The 23,014-nt window shown below is 44.6% G+C and overlaps 1 protein-coding gene across 1 annotated transcript in view; it reads left to right on the top strand.

The window, feature by feature from the left end:
- Nucleotides 1-894: 894 nt before the first annotated feature.
- LOC117466886 (ly6/PLAUR domain-containing protein 1-like) overlaps nucleotides 895-23,014 on the top strand; it is a 45,240-nt gene continuing 23,120 nt past the window's right edge. Inside the window, exons 1-2 of the mRNA XM_034110375.1 lie at nucleotides 895-976; nucleotides 17,306-17,437. Coding sequence (XP_033966266.1) covers nucleotides 928-976; nucleotides 17,306-17,437 — 181 coding nt within the window. The 5' untranslated portion in view covers nucleotides 895-927. The remainder of the gene's footprint in view (nucleotides 977-17,305; nucleotides 17,438-23,014) is intronic.

Genomic DNA, 23,014 nt, shown 5'->3' on the forward strand with positions numbered 1-23,014 from the left:
TATGTTTCTGTATGTGTAACATGGGGTAATAACTCTCTCAGGGTTAGGCTCAGAGCCCACTGGCTGAGAGACTGTCATCTCTGTCATGTCATTAAAAGTGTCACAAGACCTTAAAAGCTGCATTATGTTGGCTGGCTCATACCTCTTGATTATTACAATCAATGTAAACGTTCACTCTAAGAAGAACAAGTAAAGTGGGCATATGTTATGTGGATGTAAGCATGATCATGATTATGATGCAGCCCTGACAGCCCTCAGGGACTTTGGGGGTGAAAACAATGAATCTCAGTTTATAGTCTAATTCCTGGGAAACGATAAACTATAAATTCAACAAATCAAGCTTCTGGAGCGATGTGATTTAGTGTGGTCGCCGGGACAACTGAATCAAAGTGACTCGGACACTCCCCTGCCTGTTAGCATCTTTATGACTCTGCACAAGACTTTAATGATCCCATTGGGGAAATCAGTCTGGTGCTCCAGCCACACATGGAATGGGATTCCTGATACAAAGAGCACACAGTAATAATTACTATAAGGGCCACTCGGAGAGGCAGACCTTATATCACAACCGAAATGTGATGAGTTGTTCTTTGGCCGACTGTAGGCCCACCCAGTTTACTCAAACCTTCCACCAAGTTTCATTACATCTGAACAATCCTGCTGACGATCAACAACCCAACCCCAGGCTGCTTGGTGGGGGTTATACTGATTTGAATAAAACATATCGGAGGTCCCTCAGTACCAGCATCGCTGTCAAAACAGTCACTTTGGTCACGTGGTACACAATACAGCCGTGCACGTGCGTCGGAGGTGTAGAGAGGTGCTGCCTGGCAGGAGGTAGAGGAGGCTGGTGACCGCTCTGTCTCTGCGCTCAGACCCGGCGCACCCCGCCTCTCATGGTCCTGCTCCCGGGGACATCAGCGCACCATGCGGCTGCTCGGCGTCTTCACTCTGCTGCTGCTCTCCCTCAGCTCAGGTAAGGACGCTTCTCTTTATCAACACGTCACAGGATTACATATTATACGGGGAAGCTTGTCATTTGAAGTATTGAGTTCCACAAATGTACTTTTGACAACAATAAGAGATATCATCTCGCTGTGGTGCGCGCCGCGGTGCGTCGAAAACCATCCAGGGTTAAGTTTTCATAAAATAACTGCTGATCAACTATTTGGAAACCGGAGGAACTCCACTTTAAACAGTGAAATGTGTCCCTGAATTTGACCCTGTTCTTCATCACAAGAATGGTCCGCAGATATCATTGTGTCAGAGAGCTGGGTTCTCTGTCTCTGATGGCAGTTATCTTATCAGCAGGGAAGACAATCCTTTGGCTGAGTAACAATCCAACCATTTTAAACAACTCAATTACAGTTGTATTATATTCTGTAATGTGGAGAGGATGTGTAAATACATAAATAATGAACATATTCATTAAAGAAAGGGTACCTTACAACTATCCTTATTTAAATGTAATTTCATCCACCTCTGAAAAATATGTATTATTACTGAATCTATACGCATAGGTTTTATGTTTACTGCCGGATGTTAAATGTGTTGAAAGGCAAAGTTTAACTGTTGTTGACTAACAGTAAAATATTATGTTTTTAGACTTTTTAGATAGTTAATTCACTGGCCCTTTTCAATGCCAGCAGCGTGTTTTAAATTAAAAAAAAAGGATTCACATTTCTGACAAATGATGTAGTTGAAGAAGTCCCTCTTAGTAAAGGTGGACTATTGGATCTGGTGATGCTGAACACAAATCACTGTCTGTTCCACTGTGTCTGCTGTATTTTACAATGCTACATTAAAGGACAAAAGTGTTAATGCAGAGGAAAATACTGAAAGGTGAAAGAGGGCGGTCAGTGCATCAAAGACTTCAAGACATTCCTAATGGTTCATTAAAAACTGTTTATCATTCAGAATAAATTAGTGTTTGAAGGTCAGACAATAATGCCAGTTTGCTGACACATGCATGACTAACATACAGGGGTGGACATCGAACCTCTCTACATCCGATTGGACGGTGCCCACTTACAGCCGCCTTCTTATCATGTCATGTTGTATTAAGTTGCAGGACAGTATTATGAGCTCAGCTTAGCAATGATTTTACAACCTCTCCTTAACGTCAAATGTTCTAAGCTAAGAAACATTGTTCTGCTTCCCTCCTGCTTGTTTTTTGGCATGCCAGTGTCGACCACAAACAATGTATCTTTATTAATATATATATATATTTTCCTTTCTTTAACAATGATTATTTTATATTATTAGACTTTTTATATTCCTTCTTATTTTCCTTGCGTAGTTTATGTTGCATATCCTCTGAATCTTGGTGGGGGGGATAGAAATAGTGAAATATCTAGCATGAAAGTAAGACTTGATAAAATAAAAAATAAATGTTCCGTCAGCAACTCAAACGTAGCTGAATAATTGAGCTGCATGTCTGTCACATCCATTTGGTACGGTCAGAGTGCAAGCAAACAAAATTCTGAATATTCACCTAAATGAAACAGGGGGTTACGTATTGTAACCCTAGTCATATAACCACAGGCGGAGCCGCAGCTATGAGGCTGTGGTACTCTCTGGTGGCCCACTCCGCCGTCAAACCCTCCATAAAAGGAAGTTTGACCCATGGGGGGCTGACACAGAACGCACCGCGGCTCTGTCCTAATGCCGTCTCTTTGAAACGGACATTATGGTGAAATGTGGGAAATGTGGAGAGAGATGACTTACGGCCCGTCCACACTACAGCGTCGACAGCGTCGACAGCGTCGACAGCTTCAATCTGCCCATTCACTTTGAATGGGGTGACGTCACGTTGCCTCGCTTTTTCGCCGAACTGAATTGTGGGTAGCATAGCGGTCCGTCTCCGCCGGAGACGCCGGAGTAGCCAGCGCCAGCCAATCAAATCCCGTTTCGGAAAATCTGACAGCTCAAGCCGTAGCCAATCAAACCGTGTCTAAGCTGGGAGAGATATCCCGCCATTCATTTCTATATTTCAAAAAAAGATGGAGGAGAAACTGATTATCGCCGTAGCAAATCACCCGGTTTTGTATGACCAGACCCTCTTCACCTACCGGGATACAAACCGGAGGAACCAGGCATGGAGGGAGGTGGCAGAGACAGTGGGTGAAACTGGTAGGTTTTCGCCTGTTTGGGGATTTTATATCCAGTTTACGTAGTGTTAACATAGCTAGCAAGCATAGCCATTAGCCACTATATTTAGCATAAAATAGCCATTAATAGACATTAATCACATAAATGTTCATCATCTGCTGACACTTTACCTCTGCCACATCATAGACTATATTGCATTACATTAATGCACACAATGTCATACTCCTTTCTGCTCATATTCTGCTTTCACATTTCTTAGTTTTATATATATATATATATATATATATATATATATATGCAAAAATGCATTCTATTTCCATGTAAATTACTGCTTTATTTAATTTGTATCTTTTTGCAATTTAACTGTATTTTATTATGGTGTAAAACATTTTGTGTTTTATATTAGATTTCTTGTTTTTTATGTATGCACCATGACATCAAGTCAAATTCCTAGTATGTGCAAAGCTACCTGGCAATAAACCTGTTTCTGATCAAGTGTGACCTGTAAAACCTTTTATGCAATTGACAGTGATAAAGGGATTTGGTTTTCATTAATGGAGGAATCATTTTCTTAAATTCAAGAAATTAACTGTATTCTTTCATTTCATTTTATTAGAGGAAGTGTGCAAAAAGCGGTGGAAGTCCCTCAGGGACCGATACAGGAAGGAGAGGCTATTGGAGAAGGAAGGGAAAAGGAGCGGGGCAGGGCCTTCCGGGGGATCTAAGCCCTGGCGTCTCGCGGCAATCATGAGCTTTTTAAAGCCATTCATGCTTGACCGCGAGACGTCCAGCAATTTCCCCCGGCAAGCCCTGCCTCCGTCCACATCCATAGAAGAGGAAGAGGAAGACAGCCTGGAAGAGAGCCTGGATGACAGCATGGAAAGCCAACCAGGTGCCAGTCAGCCTGCTAGTCAGCCAGCCAGTCAGCCGGCCAGTCAGCCAGCCAGTCAGCCGGCCAGTCAGCCAGTCAGTCAGCCAGCACAGGCGAGAGTCGCAATCCGGGGGGAAAAGAGAAGGGGAAGGGAGATGTCCCCCTTTGAGGAGAATCTGCTTTTGACCGTGCTTTTGCTGGATATACGAAGACCTGCTCTTTTTCCGGAGTCTCTTGCCCACCATGAGGCTGAACAGCAGGAGAAATAGGCTGAGGCTCAGATTGACCATACACAAGGCGGTCCTGGAGGCAGCAGAGCTGGAGAATTCATTAATTACATACTGATACTGATCCACATGACATGTTTTACACTCACAGACTTCACTCACAACATTACATAAATAAAAGTTATTTAAAGTATGGTATGGCTATACTGTGTCTTGACTTGTTCATGTGGTTTGTCAGTTGCAACATACCAGAAGCTTCATGTATGTCGATATATAATGTGCTTTCTTCTGTAATTGTTCAGGTGAAAACCTGTTGTAATTTGTATCACTAAAAACAGGACTGAAGGAAAAAGGTTGTTAGTCATATCATAATATCAATTCAGGAAACATGTTTATTAGGAATGGTTGATTTTAAAATGGCTCATTTGGAATATTTGCTTTTTAAAGAAAATGGGTAGCTCTTAAAAGAGCTTTTGGTTTGGAGACAATGGTGACCCTACACCACGTTCTGCTGCCATGGCACTGCCCCCTCCTCATTCAGATAGGAGCTGAAGGTCTCCCGCAGTTGGATGGATCTGCGTGTGGCGTTGTTGGAGCCCATCCTCGGTGCATCACACAGGGTTGGAGTAGCTTCACCCGTGGACTCTGCGATAGGTGTGCGTGATGGCCTTCCTATCATCCTCCTGCGGAGGAAGTTGTGCAACACACAGGCGGCCTTCACACACAACTCTGCTACCTCCGGGCTGGTGGTGATGACACGCTGGAACATTCTCCACTGGGATGAGAGGATGCCAAACGCACATTAAACAACCAACCTGGCCCGGCTGAGGCGGTAATTGAAGATCCTCCTTTCACGGGTGAGCTGACGTCCAGGGAACGGACGCAGCAGGTTGTCCATCAGCGGAAAAGCCTCATCTCCAACAAACACATGGGGAAGAAGGCCCAGCCGCTCTGCTCCTGGGATGACGGTGTCAGGTGGTAGCTGCAGACTGCCATCTCTGAGGCGCTCTCCAAATGCAGAATTCCTCAGGCTCCCACCGCCGCTGCTCCTTCCAAAACCTCCGACATCCACTACCCTGAAGAGGTACTGGGCATCCACGACCCTGAAGAGGTACTGGGCATCCACGACCCTGAAGAGGTACTGGGCATCCACGACCCTGAAGAGGTACTGGGCATCCACTATCCTGAAGAGGTACTGGGCGTCCACGACAGCCAGCAGTACCAAGGAGTGGGTGGACTTGTAGTTGAAGTACAGGGACCCAGAATTTGCCGGAGCCTGGATCACCACGTGCTTCCCATCAATGGCACCAATGCAATTCGGAAAGTTCCAGCGCTCCTGGAACCCAGCAGCGATGGCTCTCCAGTCCTCCGTCTGTGGTACCGACATGGTCTCCTCGACCAGCGCGGTCCAGATGGCACCCGCAACCTCCTTCACGATGACAGCCACTGTTGCATGCCCAACCCGATAGCTGAATGCTATGGTCCTGTACGAGTCACCGGTTGCCAGGTACCTGAGAAAAAAGATATATACATGATTTAAAAAATATATTTATTCAGACCCCACACACACACACACAGATCACAGACACACATTGATCACAGACACACACACACAGATCCCCCCCACACACAGATCACACATTGATCACACACACAAATCCCCCCCAACACACAGATCACACATTGATCACACACACACACAGATCCCCCCCCACACACAGATCACACATTGATCACACACACAGACCACAGACACACACACAGATCACAGACACACATTAATCACAGATCCCCCCCCCCACACACAGACCACACATTGATCACAGACACACACACAGACCACAGACACACACACAGATCACAGACACACACACAGATCACCCCCCACACACACAGACCACACACACCCCCCCCACATACTGTGTTTACCTAGCTATCGTAATTAATGTTATCCATCTGAACTAAATCACAGACTTCATGCATGCATTCTCTCTCCTTCTATACAGAGTCAGATGAAAGAAGTAGAAATACACAAAACGTACCGTAGGCAGATGGCGAGTCGCTCGGCGTGTCCGATTGACAAACGCAGATGGGTGTCAGCCTTTGTAATCAGTGGACCCACTTTTCCAAGCAACTCGTCGAACACGTCTTTGCTCATCCTGAAGTACTTCTGAAAGAGGTCGTCATCCAGACAGAGCTCTTGGACCAGAACGTGGTATTCCCCCCGTTGCAAACGTTTTCGGAGTATAGGATGTACCCAACAACGACGCACACTAAATGGCTTCCTGCGAGACAATGTATACACTTTATGCAACCTTGCACACACACGTGTGAATCTTCTTGCCCTACTTACCCTTGCTACAACACCGGCATCCATTTTAGCAATAGAGGGCGGTGGTGGCGAAATCGATAGGGACTTGGCTTGGCAACTGGAAGGTCACCAGTTCAAGTCCCGGCAAGACCAAGTGCTACCGAGGTGTCCCTGAGCAAGGCACCGTTCCCCACACTGCTCCCCGGGCGCCGTTCAAAATGGCAGCACACTGCTCCTAACACTAGGATGGGTCAAATGCAGAGAAACAATTTCCCCACGAGGGATTAATAAAAGTCCATCTTAATAGTGGAGAAGAACCGGGGTTTTTTGCTTTGTATGTCCGGGGCGGGACATTCATGTGATTGGTTGTTGGTCGCGGTGCTCGAATAAAATCCCCAAGCTTCAGACACGCCCAGCTCCAAGATTTTTTTGAAGCTGTAGTGTGGACGGGCCGTTACTCTGGGATAAATGCAATCGTTTTCACTGAATGCGTTTCTCACACACACATCACTCTCTCTTGAACCCGCACAGTGTTTTGACAGCACTTTGGTTTAATCCCACACGTGCACGCGCCCACCTGCTGGCTCCTACACCGGAGTTTACAGAGGGGGAGTGTGAGTGTTATTTCCTCTGGGGATGAGCAAGAAGCAGCCACGCTGCGACTACTCCTCACCCACGTAACCAAGGAGATCGATCCAAAGAGCCCTTCCGTAACCACGGGGGCTCCCGGCCCGGGAGATCAACAACACGGTCCTTTTGGAAAGTGCCATGCGGCGTGATCCCTCACCGGGATATCACACGGCAGACAACGGCGGCGGCCACGATCAAGCTACAAATAATCGCTCTGATCTGGTGAGGTAGGGGCATCTCCAGCAATGAGCGAGATGCCCAACACACCTGTGTTTATTTGCAGTCGCCTTGTCACGCGGTAGCGTGGCAGAGCTGTTTTCAGCTCCCTGCCCAGCCTGCTGCCCGCTGGGAGCAGCTGCGCTCCGCCGCCATGGTCATCACCTAGGGCGGTGGATCTCCATGGACCGGAACCGGAAGTGCCCGACAACGGCAAACGGAGCCATCCGCCCCGCTGGAATGGCGACGTGAATGGCACCGCCTCGGCCATATCCTGGTCCCCAAAACACTCTAAGCAGAGGTGGTGGAGACCGGCGCCCGCGATCAAACCAGGGCAGGTGCATGGCCGAGCTTCCAGTAATGGTGAGTCCATTTTTCATTCTCATCTTCTAATCTTCGTTCGTTTAACTCTTCGGTTGTCAGCTCGTATGAAGAGAAAAAGGATAGTGGGCGGCGGGTGTAGCCGCCTTTATATACTGTGGGCCTGCGCGCGCATTCAGGTAGGCTCGCCCCGATTGGCCGGCTACGTTTACGTAAACTCAGTAGGTGAAAGCACGCACAGCATGATAGAGAGTAGTACCCATAGAGTCCAGTAGAGGGCGGAGCCTGTGTGAAATATAACTGCATTTCACTAAGAGATGAAACTCTCATTATTCAAGATGCGAGAGAAAATAGATGGAGTATGCAAATGAACGTATGGTTTCAAGGTTTCAAGGCTTTTATTGTCATGTGTGCATATAGCTACGTTGTAGATATGACAATGAAAATCTGAGGTCCCAGGCTCCTCCAACACTGCAACACAATAAAACAGATACAATAATGCAAGTAAATAAAAGAAAATAGAATATAATAGAAACAGAATATGATAGAAACTGTGCAGAATAGTCTATATACAGTAAGTGAACAGCCTGTCCTCCTACAAAAAACGACCAAATAGGTCAATTGTTTAAGCACCTTAGATTATGACCCATAGCCACGTTTTAAAGTGTAGCACCTCTAGTGGTCGTGTAAGAAACAACATGCTCCCGTTTATTCACAAATAACCCTCTCTGGAAAATCCTAAATTGTGGAATAGTTTGGCCATTAAAATGCTTTTTTTGATTAGATTTCTAGCGAGAAGTGTATTTGTACTCTTAGAATCCACATCCAGTAGATCCAGTTGGATCTATAGTTTGATAGATATTACGAAGATGATTTGAGGTCTCACCAGGAGAACGTGTATGCAGCTTCCATGTAAAGTTAGCGTGGGTGAAAACAGTTTTTCCGGTCTCAAAGTTTTCATAATAAAACCGGATATATTCCCCTCACTGTCAAATGATTACACAGTGATATCTGCATTACTCATCCACTAAAACACATCAGTTTATCCTTGTTAATCACACAATATTGATTGGTTTAAATTGTGTGCAATGCTTTTGTGTTTTTAACCTTTGATTCAGAGAAACAAATAGTTTTGTAGGAGTTTAGACACTACAGTTTCCGAAGACACTACATTACCCAGAATCCCCAGCTATCGTTTGGGACTACAACATCCGCCTTGCTTTACAAACCCCGTGATTAGTCATCAAGCCCTGTCATTGGATGTTGGAGTGGCAGTGCAACAAGGTTACGCTGAGCATCAACAGCTCTTTGAAATGGAATGGAACCACGGCAGACTTTCCAAAACTGGAATTGGACGGGTCCAGCCCCCGGCTCTTTATAAGACGTATTCGTATTTCTCACAATTAGTAGTTGCCAGTTGTGTGTACACCCTGGAGGTTTAGGGGATACGAAACACATTGGTGTTATCAAATGTAAAACATATAATTAATAAATGGGTGAATTAATATACCCACATGACACCTAAGGTCAGAAGAGCTTTATTCAACAGCTGGTCTTATGTCTGTGACCCCTCCTGTTGTTCATTGATAAGCCTGAAACATGCACTTGTCAAGGTTCAGAGGCACATTTTGCAAATTTGGCAGTAGCCATCGATCATCTTAAGATAAGATACTTTATTGATCCCAAGTTGGGAAATGTTTTTGTTACAGCAGCATACTACTTTGTTCTACTCCACTACAATTCAGAGGTTAACCTGGTATTTTTACTCCACTACATTTATTTTAGTTACTTTGCAGATTCTGATTAATGATGTGAAATATAAACAACCCTTAAAGCAGACTTTAGTTACACCTGAGTCAAATTCAAGGAAGGTGATTGTCAAGTGACAAAATAAACTATGCAATATATTGAACGTTAAGTACTTTGTCAGACTTCATATTTATCTATAGATACCCCCAACGTGTTTTTCTTATTCAAAAGAAGACCTTAACTTAAAGTATTCTTTAATGTTTAAATAAAGCCTTATTAGTTTGTCTGTTTTGCACATCCTCCTGTTAATATCTTTGGACGTCCTGCACTAGCTGTTTTATTGTAGAGATCACTACAGTATATTCTTGATATGTTCAATTGTGTATGTAGGCCACTCTTAATATTTAAATGTTTTCATCAAATAAAACGTATTCAACAACAACATTCAATAACGTGCTTTAACCACTAGGCGGCGCGGGTTTAAAAAACCAGTGGTGTAGTTAATAAAACATAATAATATCAAACATAATATGACTATTAACTTTATTGTGAAATTAAAACAGGAGTTGGAAAGGCAATGAATGAATTAATTAATTAAAATGTCGAACTCGGACTTAATTTTAAGGACATTTCGGCCAGGGGTGTAGAGCTATATTTGTTTAACCACCGGATTGGCAAAACAGGAGAGTGTGTGCACCAGTCTGCCTTGATCTATGTATTCATGACTGTGACTCTCACAGTATCTGATGCCCACAGCTGTTTTATAGAAGGAACACCTCCTTCACTTCATGAACTCTCTGCAGCGCCAGGAGGCAGCGGGAGGGTTAACTCAGCCTCTGAGAAGACGAGCGTGCAGTGCCTTCACTGTGTTTACCTTCAGAATCATTAGAAAGGCTAACGAGCCCAGGCTGATGTGTTTTAACCACACACACCTCCACACACACACACACACACACACACACACACACACACACACACACACACACACACACACACACACAATTTAAACGCAGACTTATGTTCCTCCATGTTTCGTTGTTATCGTTTCACTGAGCGGACCCGCCCCCCTTTTTTTTTTCAAACGCTCCCTTTTTTGCTCCATCTGCGGCGGTAATAGGTTTTGTGCGCTGTGATGATTCGGCTGTACCTTTAGTAATGAATATTAAATGTTCATTTGATCATTGGTTTTATTTTGAAAACGTTGAGACCGGAAATACTGTTTTCAACCCGTAACTTTACATGGAGGCTGCCGCATACCTCAAATCATCTTCGTAAGATCTATCAAACTATATATCCTACATAGAGACTGGACGTGGATTCTAAAAGTACAATATACACTTCTCGCTAGAAATCTAATCAAAAAGCGTTTTAATGGCCAAACTATCCTACAATTTAGGATTTTCCAGAGAGGGTTATTTGTGAATAAACGGGAGCATGTTGTTTCTTACACGACCACTAGAGGTGCTACACTTTCAAACGTGGCTATGGGTCGTAATCTAAGGTGCTTAAACAATCAACCTATTTGGTCGTATGAGTTGGAGGACTTGTTGTAATTGGAATATCGGTATATATGATATATTATGTGAGTTGCAAACAGGTGAATGTTATGGATGTTCTTAGTTCAGAAGGTCAGGATGCTCTCTATGGAGCACCTGTAGAAGGTCAGGACCCTCTCTATGGAGCACCTGTAGAAGGTCAGGATCCTCTCTATGGAGCACCTGTAGAAGGTCAGGATCCTCTCTATGGTGCACCTGTAGAAGGTCAGGATCCTCTCTATGGTGCACCTGTAGAAGGTCAGGATCCTCTCTATGGGCCACCTGTAGAAGGTCAGGATGCTCTCTATGGAGCACCTGTAGAAGGTCAGGATCCTCTCTATGGGCCACCTGTAGAAGGTCAGGATCCTCTCTATGGTGCACCTGTAGAAGGTCAGGATCCTCTCTATGGAGCACCTGTAGAAGGTCAGGATGCTCTCTATGGTGCACCTGGAGAAGGTCAGGATCCTCTCTATGGTGCACCTGCAGGAGGTCAGGATACTCTCTATGGAGCACCTGTAGAAGGTCAGGATCCTCTCTATGGAGCACCTGTAGAAGGTCAGGATCCTCTCTATGGAGCACCTGTAGAAGGTCAGGATCCTCTCTATGGAGCACCTGTAGAAGGTCAGGATCCTCTCTATGGAGCACCTGTAGAAGGTCAGGATCCTCTCTATGGAGCACCTGTAGAAGGTCAGGATCCTCTCTATGGAGCACCTGTAGAAGGTGAGGATCATCATCATCATCATCTTTATTTAAAGAGACTCTTGGTCCATTATTACAAAACATACAACACTCAAATACAAACTAAAAAAAGGCAGCCATACCAATGTTTCCACAGAGGTGACTGGTATCGTACAGCACTGAGACACGGATTTGAAAGCAGCATAATGACAGAGTTATGAGAAACATTCAATCGACAGATGAATTTGTACATCAGACCTCTCAAAAGAGCATGGAACGTGTTGACTCGTGCATTACAGAACATTTCACTTGCACTGCACCACCTTGGTTTTCTAAGCAGTATACGCAAACAGTCATTATATGCAACCTGGAGCTTCCGGAGGCTCGCCTTCTTATACTTGACCCACAAGGGGGCAGTATAGAGAGGAGTGCAATACGCTCTAAAGAGGTTCACCTTAACCTCATCTGAACACCAAGAGAATTTTCTAGCCAACATGTTGGCTTGTATATATAAGACACGCCGCTGTCTATACATATCATCATCATCATCAGCCATTTCATCTGTGATGATGTGTCCCAGATACTTCGTGTTACAGCAAACAGACAGCACCTGTCCTGACAGATAGAATGTTGGAAAACAAAGGTTCTTATCCCCTTTTGCTCTACAGATCATTACAGCGCTCTTCTTAGCATTGTATTTAACGTCAAATTTGACTCCGTAATCAGAACAAACATTTAGCAACTGTTGAAAACCAGCACTGCTCGGAGAAACAATTGCCAGATCATCGGCATACATAAGATAGTTTACAATCACATTACCAATCACACACCCTGTTTTACAGACACTTAAATCATCTGATAGATCATTCATATAGATATTAAAAAGGCTCGGTGAGAGGAGCCCCCCCTGGCGGACTCCATTACCAACACCAAATGGCGCCGAGACTGCATTCCCCCATTTGATCCGCATGCTCTGGTTGGCATACCAATAAGCCAGGATCCTAATTATACTGTTAGGCACACCTCTTTGTCTCAATTTTAAAAACAGTTTATGATGGTTAACTCGGTCAAAAGCCTTAGAGGCATCAATGAAACCAATCAGAACAGTGGAATTCTGTCTTCTATATGTTTCTACCATTTCCTTCAAAGCATAGATGCATAGCTCAGTACCATGCTTAGCCTTGAAGCCAAACTGGTTATCTGAGGTACATAAATAAGAACATAGTCTATCCAACAAAATTCTTTCCAGGACTTTGGATAACACACTGGCCAGAGCAATTGGTCTATAGTTATCCAAGCTCCCTACCTTGCCCGCTTTGTCCTTAATGACAGGGACCAAGGTAACCGTCAACATGGAGTCTGGCAACATACCATGAGTCATGAGGCCGGTAAAACAAATGGCAAGAAGAACTGCAACCTTCGGGCTTGCCAGTTTAAGGTGCTCTGCAGTGATTCGGTCAGAGCCGCATGCTTTGTTATCAGCTAGCTGTTCAATTGCTCGATAAACCTCTTTAGCTGTGATTCCCATTGTGTCACTTTTCACAACACTACCAACTTTGTAGGGGTCACTTTTAACACAATTAAGTATAGTAGAGTAATGTTGCCTCCACAACTCGGCTATGTTATCGGCTCCAGATACTCCCTCTATGGTACACGGTAATGACGTACTGGCCCTGTTCAGAGCTCTCACCTCCTTCCAGAAGCCAGTCACATCATTATGAAGGAGCTTTTCAGCCATCGAGTCCGCTCTCAATGTTTCTGTGTGTTTGTTGACATAACGAACTGCATATTTATATCTAGCATGTGTACGCTTTTTGAGATCCAGGACAGGCCCCTCTCTGGGCCTTCCTGCCTGGACCCAGGCCCCAAAAGCATTCTTGGCTTCAGCGTATTGATCAGCCACATGTGTATTCCACCCTGGCTTGACGTTGTGTCTCTTCCTAGAGTAGGTACAGCACGGTATACTGGCCTCCCATACAGCTCCCACAGTACAATCATACATGTTACAGAGGTCTTCACGGTGAGAGCTTTCATTACAACCCACATCAACACACAGAGTTGCCACTTTGGGTAGATATACATCACTTAATAGGACATCAGTTCTCCCATAGTACAATAGCCTATCCTCCTTTGTGAGCTTGGACCTGTCCACTTTAGTGGTACAGGCATGTTTAGCCTCCTGAGACATCTCAGGGAGACTATCACAATCTAGTGACATTATAAAAGGAATGTGATCTGACATTGATGCCTCATACACAATCTCAATTGATCTTACAATGTCATGGGCATTAGCAGTGCTTATGCAATGGTCAAGCCATGAAGTTGTATGCCAGGCCTCGCTTATATATGAATAGCTATCTGTAGGCAGAAGTATTTGGCTTGATAATATAAGATTGTTATCATCACAAAACTGTAGCATATGCTTAGCAAACAAGGACCTTTTGTCTGATATGTCAGCATTCATATCACCCACTACATAAACACTGGAGGAATGATTATCAACAATAAAAGAATGTATAAAAGCAAGTCTGTTCAGGTATTCATCTTCATTATGCTGTGACTCATATGGTGTATATACATTGAGAATGCTAAACTCCTTGTTATTCATTTTGATCTGTACAGCAATACACCAGTCAACTTCAAGCCTGGTGACATTAATGACAGCGTCCAGCTTTTTGTGCCACAGGATAGCCACGCCCCCTGCTATCCTTCCTCTCACTATTCCCAGAGATAGGTCCGTAGTGGACTCACCAGCCCCGTGAAAATTGTCATTAAGAGAGTTCAACTTTCCCAAGTCCTGCTTAGGTAAGAAAGTTTCTTGCAAGCATAAAATGTCACATTTTTGTAGCAAGTTGTCCACCACTACACGTCGGATCCTATCAGCAGCGCTGTTGCCCAGGCGCAGCCCGCGACAGTTAAATGATCCAACCCGATCCTCTCTATGGTGCACCTGTGGAAGATCAGGATCCTCTCTATGGAGCACCTGTAGAATGTCAGGATGCTCTCTATGGTGCACCTGTAGAATGTCAGGATGCTCTCTATGGTGCACCTGTAGAAGGTCAGGATGCTCTCTATGGAGCACCTGTAGAAGGTCAGGATGCTCTCTATGGAGCACCTGTAGAAGGTCAGGATCCTCTCTATGGAGCACCTGTAGAAGGTCAGGATGCTCTCTATGGTGCACCTGTAGAAGGTCAGGATCCTCTCTATGGAGCACCTGTAGAAGGTCAGGATCCTCTCTATGGAGCACCTGTAGAAGGTGAGGATCCTCTCTATGGAGCACCTGTTGAAGGTCAGGATCCTCTCTATGGAGCACCTGTAGAAGGTCAGGATCCTCTCTATGGAGCACCTGTAGAAGGTGAGGATCCTCTCTATGGTGCACCTGTAGAAGGTCAGGATCCTCTCTATGGATACAAATACTCATGTTCAGAGGGGGCCTGAATGCGAACATGAGTCCCGTCGATGCATCCGACAATACCAGGTATACCTGATTTTAACAAAAGATCTTGCCTGGATTTCGCTGCTTCTTCTTGTGTGGTAGGTGAATATAGTTCCTAAGGCGGTGCTGGAGGGCCAATGAAACTTGTCTTATAGCCCGACATGCAGTTGTGCGATGAACATTAATCATGTCTCCCACAGTATTTTTGAAAGGCCCCGTTCGCGTAGAATCTGAGCGCAATCAGCACCTGCAAGGTTGGGGAGAGCGCAGCGTTTGGGTCTGATCCGTGCTGGAGTTGAGGGGAGATCTCCTCGATTCAATCAAAAAGGGCTTGTTTGCCAAAACAAAACCTCTCTATCAGTTCACTGAATAGATGTCCAGTGGGTTTGTTCCATCACGGACAAGTTACACCCGGGCGCAACGCATACAGGGCTTAAGTCTAAGTGGTGCACTAGTCATAACTTTAGTTTGGTCTTAACCTTCGGTTCTACGTTGGACGTAGAGTTACGCCCAGCTTATGCTCAGCTGGTGCACTCCACTCCTGGAGTCCATATTGAACCTCCTCAGCCTGCGGAGGAAGAAGAGCTGCTGTCGAGCTGTTTTGGTGATGGTGGTGGTGTGAAGAGTCCATGTCAGGTCCTCAGTGATGAGTCCATGTCAGGTCCTCAGTGATGAGTCCATGTCAGGTCCTCAGTGATGAGTCCATGTCAGGTCCTCAGTGATGAGTCCATGTCAGGTCCTCAGTGATGAGTCTATGTCAGGTCCTCAGTGATGAGTCCATGTCAGGTCCTCAGTGAAGAGTCCATGTCAGGTCCTCAGTGATGAGTCTATGTCAGGTCCTCAGTGATCAGTCCATGTCAGGTCCTCAGTGAAGAGTCCATGTCAGGTCCTCAGTGATGAGTCCATGTCAGGTCATTGATGGTGGACGCTAGTGCTGGGGGGAAACGATTATTTCGAAAACGATTAATCGGGCGTTTATTTGATCGATTAGTCGACTAATCTAACGATTATTTTTCTGTTGTTCAATTCATAAAAAACGTAATGTAAAAAAAACGTAATGTAAAAAAAACATTGTTCACGATACTGTGTCTCAGGGGATCTTAATATTTAACAAACTATTAATGTGTTATACCAAATTAACGGAAATAATCTCAGCTAACTGACGATACAAACCATGTTTACCAAAACAAAACACAAGTCTCATAAAATGCATCTAAATGACCCATGAGCGAAAAATGCTAACGGACATTGGCACAGAACTCAAGATAAAAGTACCCTTATTACTTATCGTAGCTGCACATACAAGATATCCGATTAAAGCTGAGACTCCACAGATTATGTAGGTATATAGTATCATCACTGAGTGATCCGGACTCGCGACAGGGGAAGCAAATACAGTCATCACAACACGTACCTTTACAGAGCTTCTAGGGAGATCGTCTCACCACCGTAGCTGTCAAAAGACGTGTTCAATGGCATTCAAATGAGAAAAAACGCGGCTGAATCGGTTAATCCATAGGTTTTTAACGTCTATGTATAAAAAAATTATTCAATTTATAATCCATAATTCCATTTTTATGTAAAAATCGGAGAGCAAATGCTAGCTGCTAATGGTAGCCACCACAGCTAGCTGCCGCTTTAAATGTTCCAACATAGCCGTTGTGCTTGTGTGATATGCCAACTCCATTTGGCAAAGACTGCAAATGACAATATCTTTGCGTTTTGGACTAACTTTGCAATATTCCCATGCTTTTGAAGACCTAGGGCGAGATGTTTTCGTTTGAGGGCTTCGTGCGCAATCCTGTGAGGTGGAGGTGGTAGCCGTTTCAGTCTCCATTGTGTTTGAAGTGCGATTGCGAACTGCTTGTTGCTTTGGGTGACCCACGTGTGTGTAGCGACGCATCGACGCGGAAATATGTCGTCGACGATATTTTGAAGTCGACGCGTTGCTACAGCACTAGTGGACGCTAATTTACCTGCTGAAAATGACATTATGAAAATACTTATTATTGAGTGTGTGTGTGTGTGTGTGTGTGTGTGTGTGTGTGTGTGTGTGTGTGTGTGTGTGTGTGTGTGTGTGTGTGTGTGTGTGTGTGTGTGTGTGTGTGTGTGTGTGTGTGTGTGTGTGTGTGTGTGTGTGTGTGTGTGTGTGTGTGTGTGTGTGTGTGTGTGTGTGTGTGTGTGTGTGTGTGTGTGTGTGTGTGTGTGTGTGTGTTGCAGGGCTGGCTCTGCAGATCCAGTGCTACCAGTGTGAGGAGACCACCCTGGACTGCTCCACCCCCCCGTTCATCGCCAACTGCACCGTCAACGTGCAGGACATGTGCCAGAAGGAGGTTCTGGTGAAGGCTGATGGTAAAGCTTGTTCCTCCTGTCTGCCTTCATACGTGTGTTTTCATCTCTATTTTCCTGTCAGGATTTCTCAGAACAGAATCCAGTAAATCTGGACGGATTGGCCTCAATTTAAAGTGGACCTATCATGCTATATTTGAATAATATATTGTAGGGCCATACCTATATAAAACATGTCTGTGAAGTTTTTTTTTCAAAATACCAAACAGATCATGCATTTTAGCCATGCCTCATTTCGCTCTATTTGCTATTTTTTAGCCCTGTTTTTTTTCGGAATCGATAAGGAGAACCGAAATCTGAATCAATACAATTCAAACGATACCCATCCCTACCGGTGACACATTCATGTATAGAAGACGCACAAAAGTGCATTTTGCATGATAGGTCCCCTTTAAGAAAAGCGGATTAGCTTATGGTGGCGATATGGATCTGGCAGTTCAACCCTGACTGTAGAGACTTGACTTAGAATCTGAATCTTTGTTTATGTTTTTCATGAAATCAACTAAGCTTAAAGGTCCGATGTCATGCTTTTCCGGTTATTGCCCGTCCCCTTGTGTGTTATGAAGGTTTTTATGCATGTAAACGGTCTGCAGAGTCAAAACCCTCAAAGTACACCCTGTAGCGAGTAAAACTCTAACACCTCCCCAAAACGCCTCGTTGGAGATACGTCATTGTCCATTGTTTACTTCCTGGGCCAGAGCCCAGAGCTATGACGCGATACGGTCATGCGGTACCAAAACCAAACCAAATGGACCAATCCGTGGAGCCGTTACGTTACGTCCGTGGAGCCGTTACGTTAAGCCCCCGCTGATTGGTCCAAATTGACCAATCCACGACTTCCTCACACACACACACTCAGTGCACGCAGCTCAGCTGATTTCTCCTCCCTGGCTGCAGGCTGATAACAGACAGTTGGGATCGCGGCAAAATTCTCTCTGCAGACCCGTTCTCACAGCGTCTATCAACCTTTTTCTTACTCAATATCAAGCCACACTTATTGTTTTTACTTCGGCTGTGACTTTGTGTGTGCTCGGGATGAGTTTGGCTGTGTTTTGATGTGTATCGCTAAACAAGGAAACAACACCTCCACGGAGCTCAGCGCGATTCACAACGTCCCGACCAATCAGAGCACACTGTGCTCACAGGGAGGGGGGGGGGCTGGAGCTATTGGAGCTACAACGAGCCGTTAAAGGCAGAGAGTGAAATTCAGTGAATACACGTAGTTTACAGAGATGCTGTTTGAGAAACCAATGTGAGTTTGGAACATTGAACAATGTAAATCTATTCTAGTAGACCTCAACAATGGAATCATGATCAGTGGAAATGGCCATGACATGGGACCTTTAAAACTTTGTTGGACTTTTGAGTGTTGTTGGTGATCATGTTGGTTTGCTTGTTTTGTGCAGCCGTAGGTAGCCTCAGGGTGCACTGTGCCCGCTCAGACTCCATACTTTCTGAATCAATATAACCATGTTGTTGAGAATAAAAACGTTTCGTAATGACTTTGAGGAAAAGTTTGTATTGCCAGTGTGTTTGAAGTACCTTTAACACAGAGATGAGAGCTCTCAGCATATGGAGCCAGAAGCTAGGCTCTCTCACACTGATCTGAGGTCAGCACGGACAGACCATCGGTATCATTATAGGATGAAAGTCTCAGCTGCAGGTCAGTTTATGATATAGTAGTCATGGATAAAACTGTTCCATTTCCATCTGTGGAGAAAAGCTGTGCATGCAAGGGCAGGTGTGTGTTCTCTGAGTGTGTGCAGGGTGGACACACACAGATCTCATAAAGCCCCTCTGATACCAGCAGATAGACCAGCATCAATGTACTCTCCAATAATCAATATAATACAATGCAATAATCATTGGGAACAGTGTCCCTACTACCAGGCAGCCACCACAGCGTTAGGTTAAGGCTTTCTGTTTTTTAATTGAATTATGGAATTTTAGTAACACGGGTGAATAATATTACAGTTCTATTTTATCTATCTTAATCCATGGGCTTTTTTAACAGGCTGGCGCCTGCATGTTTGGCCAGAATATACAGAAATCTGCACTTGTTTATATGCATCTCATCACAATGTTTAATGTGAAAGGGGTCACTTGTGACACATCCACAAATAATTCCATGCATTTAGCGTTTTTCAGCTAATTTTCATCTTCACTGTTTTTGTCCACTGTCATCACTTTAACCTCATTTCAAGCCGCAGGCAATATTATCAATAATTAACCTCTTAAACCATGTGGGCCAGTAACCCTGACTTTATCATTTTTAAGTATGCAGCTGATAGTTTGTTTATTAGACATCAAAGTGGCAGAAAGTCTGCACCGCGTTGCGGCTGCATTGCGGCTGCATTGCGGCTGTGCCGTGGCGTTCACAGCGATCGCGGCCACTCTAGTCAATGGGTGCTATTCCACCAGACGCGCCGCGTTACGGCTGGAAGCGTCCCAGAAGCGTCCCAGAAGCGTCCCAGAAGTGTCCCAGAAGCGTCCCAGAAGCGTCCCAGAAGTGTCCCAGAAGTGTCCCAGAAGCGTCCCAGAAGTGTCCCAGAAGTGTCCCAGAAGCGTCCCAGAAGTGTCCCAGAAGCGTCCCAGAAGTGTCCCAGAAGCGTCCCAGAAGCGTCCCAGAAGTGTCTCAGAAGTGTCCCAGAAGCGTCCCAGAAGCGTCCCAGAAGCGTCCCAGAAGCATCCCAGAAGTGTCCCAGAAGTGTCCCAGAAGCGTCTCGGTACTGGGCTCCACAAAAAATATAATGCAAGTCTATTTTCGACGCGACGCGAGGCGTTGCATAGCGCCGGGCAGGAAGTCGACCGGTGACAGCAGGCACTGTGTCAATTATATATATAGAATAATTATGATGATGAATGCATGTTTTTACCACTAAAATACAGCAACACATCTTTGATTCATGTCGTTTATAACTGGGATATTATTATTATTATTATTGACTTTGTCTGTACAAAGTAGTCCAGGAAAAATGCCCAAATCAACAAAAACTGCGAGCTGGCACGCAAGACGCTCTGCTTCTGAAACGCGCCCGGTGGGTTATGACGCTGGAGGAGGCCGGACCAAAACCGCGGCGCAGCCGTGAGGCGGCGCAGACGGACCCGGTGGAATCCTGGGGTCATGCTGCCTTTTTAGTATTGATGAATGTGTCTCACTCTTAAGCCGATTCACGCTGGGTGGAGGTCATTCTTCCCTTTTCTCTATTGCTGATGAACAAAAGCAATAAGCGCCTGTCTTTGGTAATGTGCTTCCCAATCCGAAGGGCAGAGACATGGCTAAAGGGTGGACAGTTCTTTAATAAGAAAAATGTCTGCATGAATGCTCACGTACTTCCCAGCCTTTATCTCAAAGTGTTATCATTACTGCTGCTCAGCATGAAAAGAATGGCTTAGAAATGCAATGAACCCACCTTATCGCTATTTGAATGCAATAGATACATTTACAATTGCACAGTCACCTCTTTGCAGTGTGCTCAAGTGATAAGAATACAAACCTGTAAGGCTGTTTCTTCCTAAGTATACTTGCCCTGTGATTGCCTCTATGAGTCTGGCTGGCAGAAATTGTGGAAATCCTCTGACTTACCGGCAAGAGTACAGACACACACACACACACACACACACACACACACACACTCAGATAATGGCTATTTTTCATCTGGGTAGCAAGAGACAAGCAGATCTTCTGGTACTATCATCTCCTCTGATTACATCTTGAAATCAGCGATAAGATAAGATGCACTGTGATTTCTCAAAGAAAATGTTCAAGCTGGTGGCTAAACTATTGTAATCACACATGCACCAACATTTGAGTTAGCTGTGCTGTTCTTTTCAGCTGGAAGGAGGGTTTAGCATTGTTCAGCTCATTGTTTAGTTGTTTTAATTGTACTGTTTGCTTCAGTCCTGAACCTCTTCAGGAAGATGTTTTCATTCAAACAAATTCAAACAAACTTTGTGGCTGATGAAGCCACAAAGTTTGCAACTGGCAGAGGTGGCATTGAGCAGAAAGATATTCTTGTAGGTGGTGGAGACCAGAAGAGCAAAACGAAGAGTAAATATAGGGTTTGCTGTAGTTGTCTGTTGAGCAGACCAATGATTCGAGATGAATGTTAACGTTGTTGAGTGTCTGCTGTTTAGTGCTGGGCAGGTAGAGCAAAACACAGCTGCAGGAAAACATCAAGGGCATTACTTTGGACAGCAGGAGTAAGTCTTCACATTTGGCTATCGAGCCAGGGGAACAATTGTTCATATCAACATCTTTCAAATGTTGTTCACAGCAGCAGATTGACGAGGTACAGTTGCTAGCTCTGTTGCTGTGACAACATCAAATTAAGCATTATCCCAGAATAAATCAGCATATACTTCTGCCAGGGGATGCCACCCCTCAAATTCTCCTGCCACCCTCTTGCCACCCCATGAATATTTTTCTAGATCCGCCCCTGATGACAGCTGATATCTGTATGATCTTAACAAGAAATAACCCCCGGCTCCTAAATAATGTAATACAGATACATTCACATCACTGCGATGTGCCTTTTTTACACAGTAAAACTGAAAAATCTTCTCAATATCCACAGAGACAGCACACTACGTGAAGCAGCGATGACAAGAGAATAGACAATAATTCCACATGGATTACTATGACAGGGCATCTGAAAATAGACCAATAGTGGTTGTTGTGTCTCACTGTGCATGGAAATTGTTCAGGTAATGCTGATAAAGTTAATAAAACAATATCTGGTTTTGTTTTGAAGATTTCTTCAGAAATAAGTGAAGGGCTGCGTCTTTAGATAAGTTGTTTGGGCACTGTGCTGTGTTACTGTGTTTACACTGGTTCTCAGATAAAAAACTGAATATGATTTGATTGCTTACACGATGGAGGCTGCCAACAAAAGTATCCAGTATTTAAAATATGGCCACAGACATTTAAAATGTAATCTAAAAAACCGCAGTAGAAGCCTTGAATGTAAAAGTTATGTCAAATTCGAACTGGTACAGAATTCTGAAAATGACTCATTGCATTTTACGCCACGTTAGGGATGGAACTGGCAAAAGCAGTTTGGTCCTACAGAAATATCTTAAAGGTCCCATGTCATGGCCATTTCCACTGATCATGATTCCATTGTTGAGGTCTACTAGAATAGATTTATATTGTTCAATTCTCCAAACTCACATTGGTTTCTCAAACAGCATCTCTGTAAACTACGTGTATTCACTGAATTTCACTCTCTGCCTTTAACGGCTCGTTGCAGCTCCAATAGCTCCAGCCCCCCCCCCCCCCTGTGAGCACAGTGTGCTCTGATTGGTCGGGACGTTGTGAATCGCGCTAAGCTCCGTGGAGGTGTTGTTTCCTTGTTTAGCGATACACATCGAAACACAGCCAAACTCATCCCGAGCACACACAAAGTCACAGCCGAAGTAAAAACAATAAGTGAGGCTTGATAATGAGTAAGAAAAAGGTTGATAGACGCTGTGAGAACGGGTCTGCAGAGAGAATTTCGCCGCAATCCCAACTGTCTGTTATCAGCCTGCAGCCAGGGAGGAGAGATCAGCAGAGCTGCCTGCACTGAGTGTGTGTGT

Source organism: Pseudochaenichthys georgianus, chromosome 21 (assembly GCF_902827115.2).
Source record: "Pseudochaenichthys georgianus chromosome 21, fPseGeo1.2, whole genome shotgun sequence".
NCBI lineage: Eukaryota > Metazoa > Chordata > Actinopteri > Perciformes > Channichthyidae > Pseudochaenichthys > Pseudochaenichthys georgianus.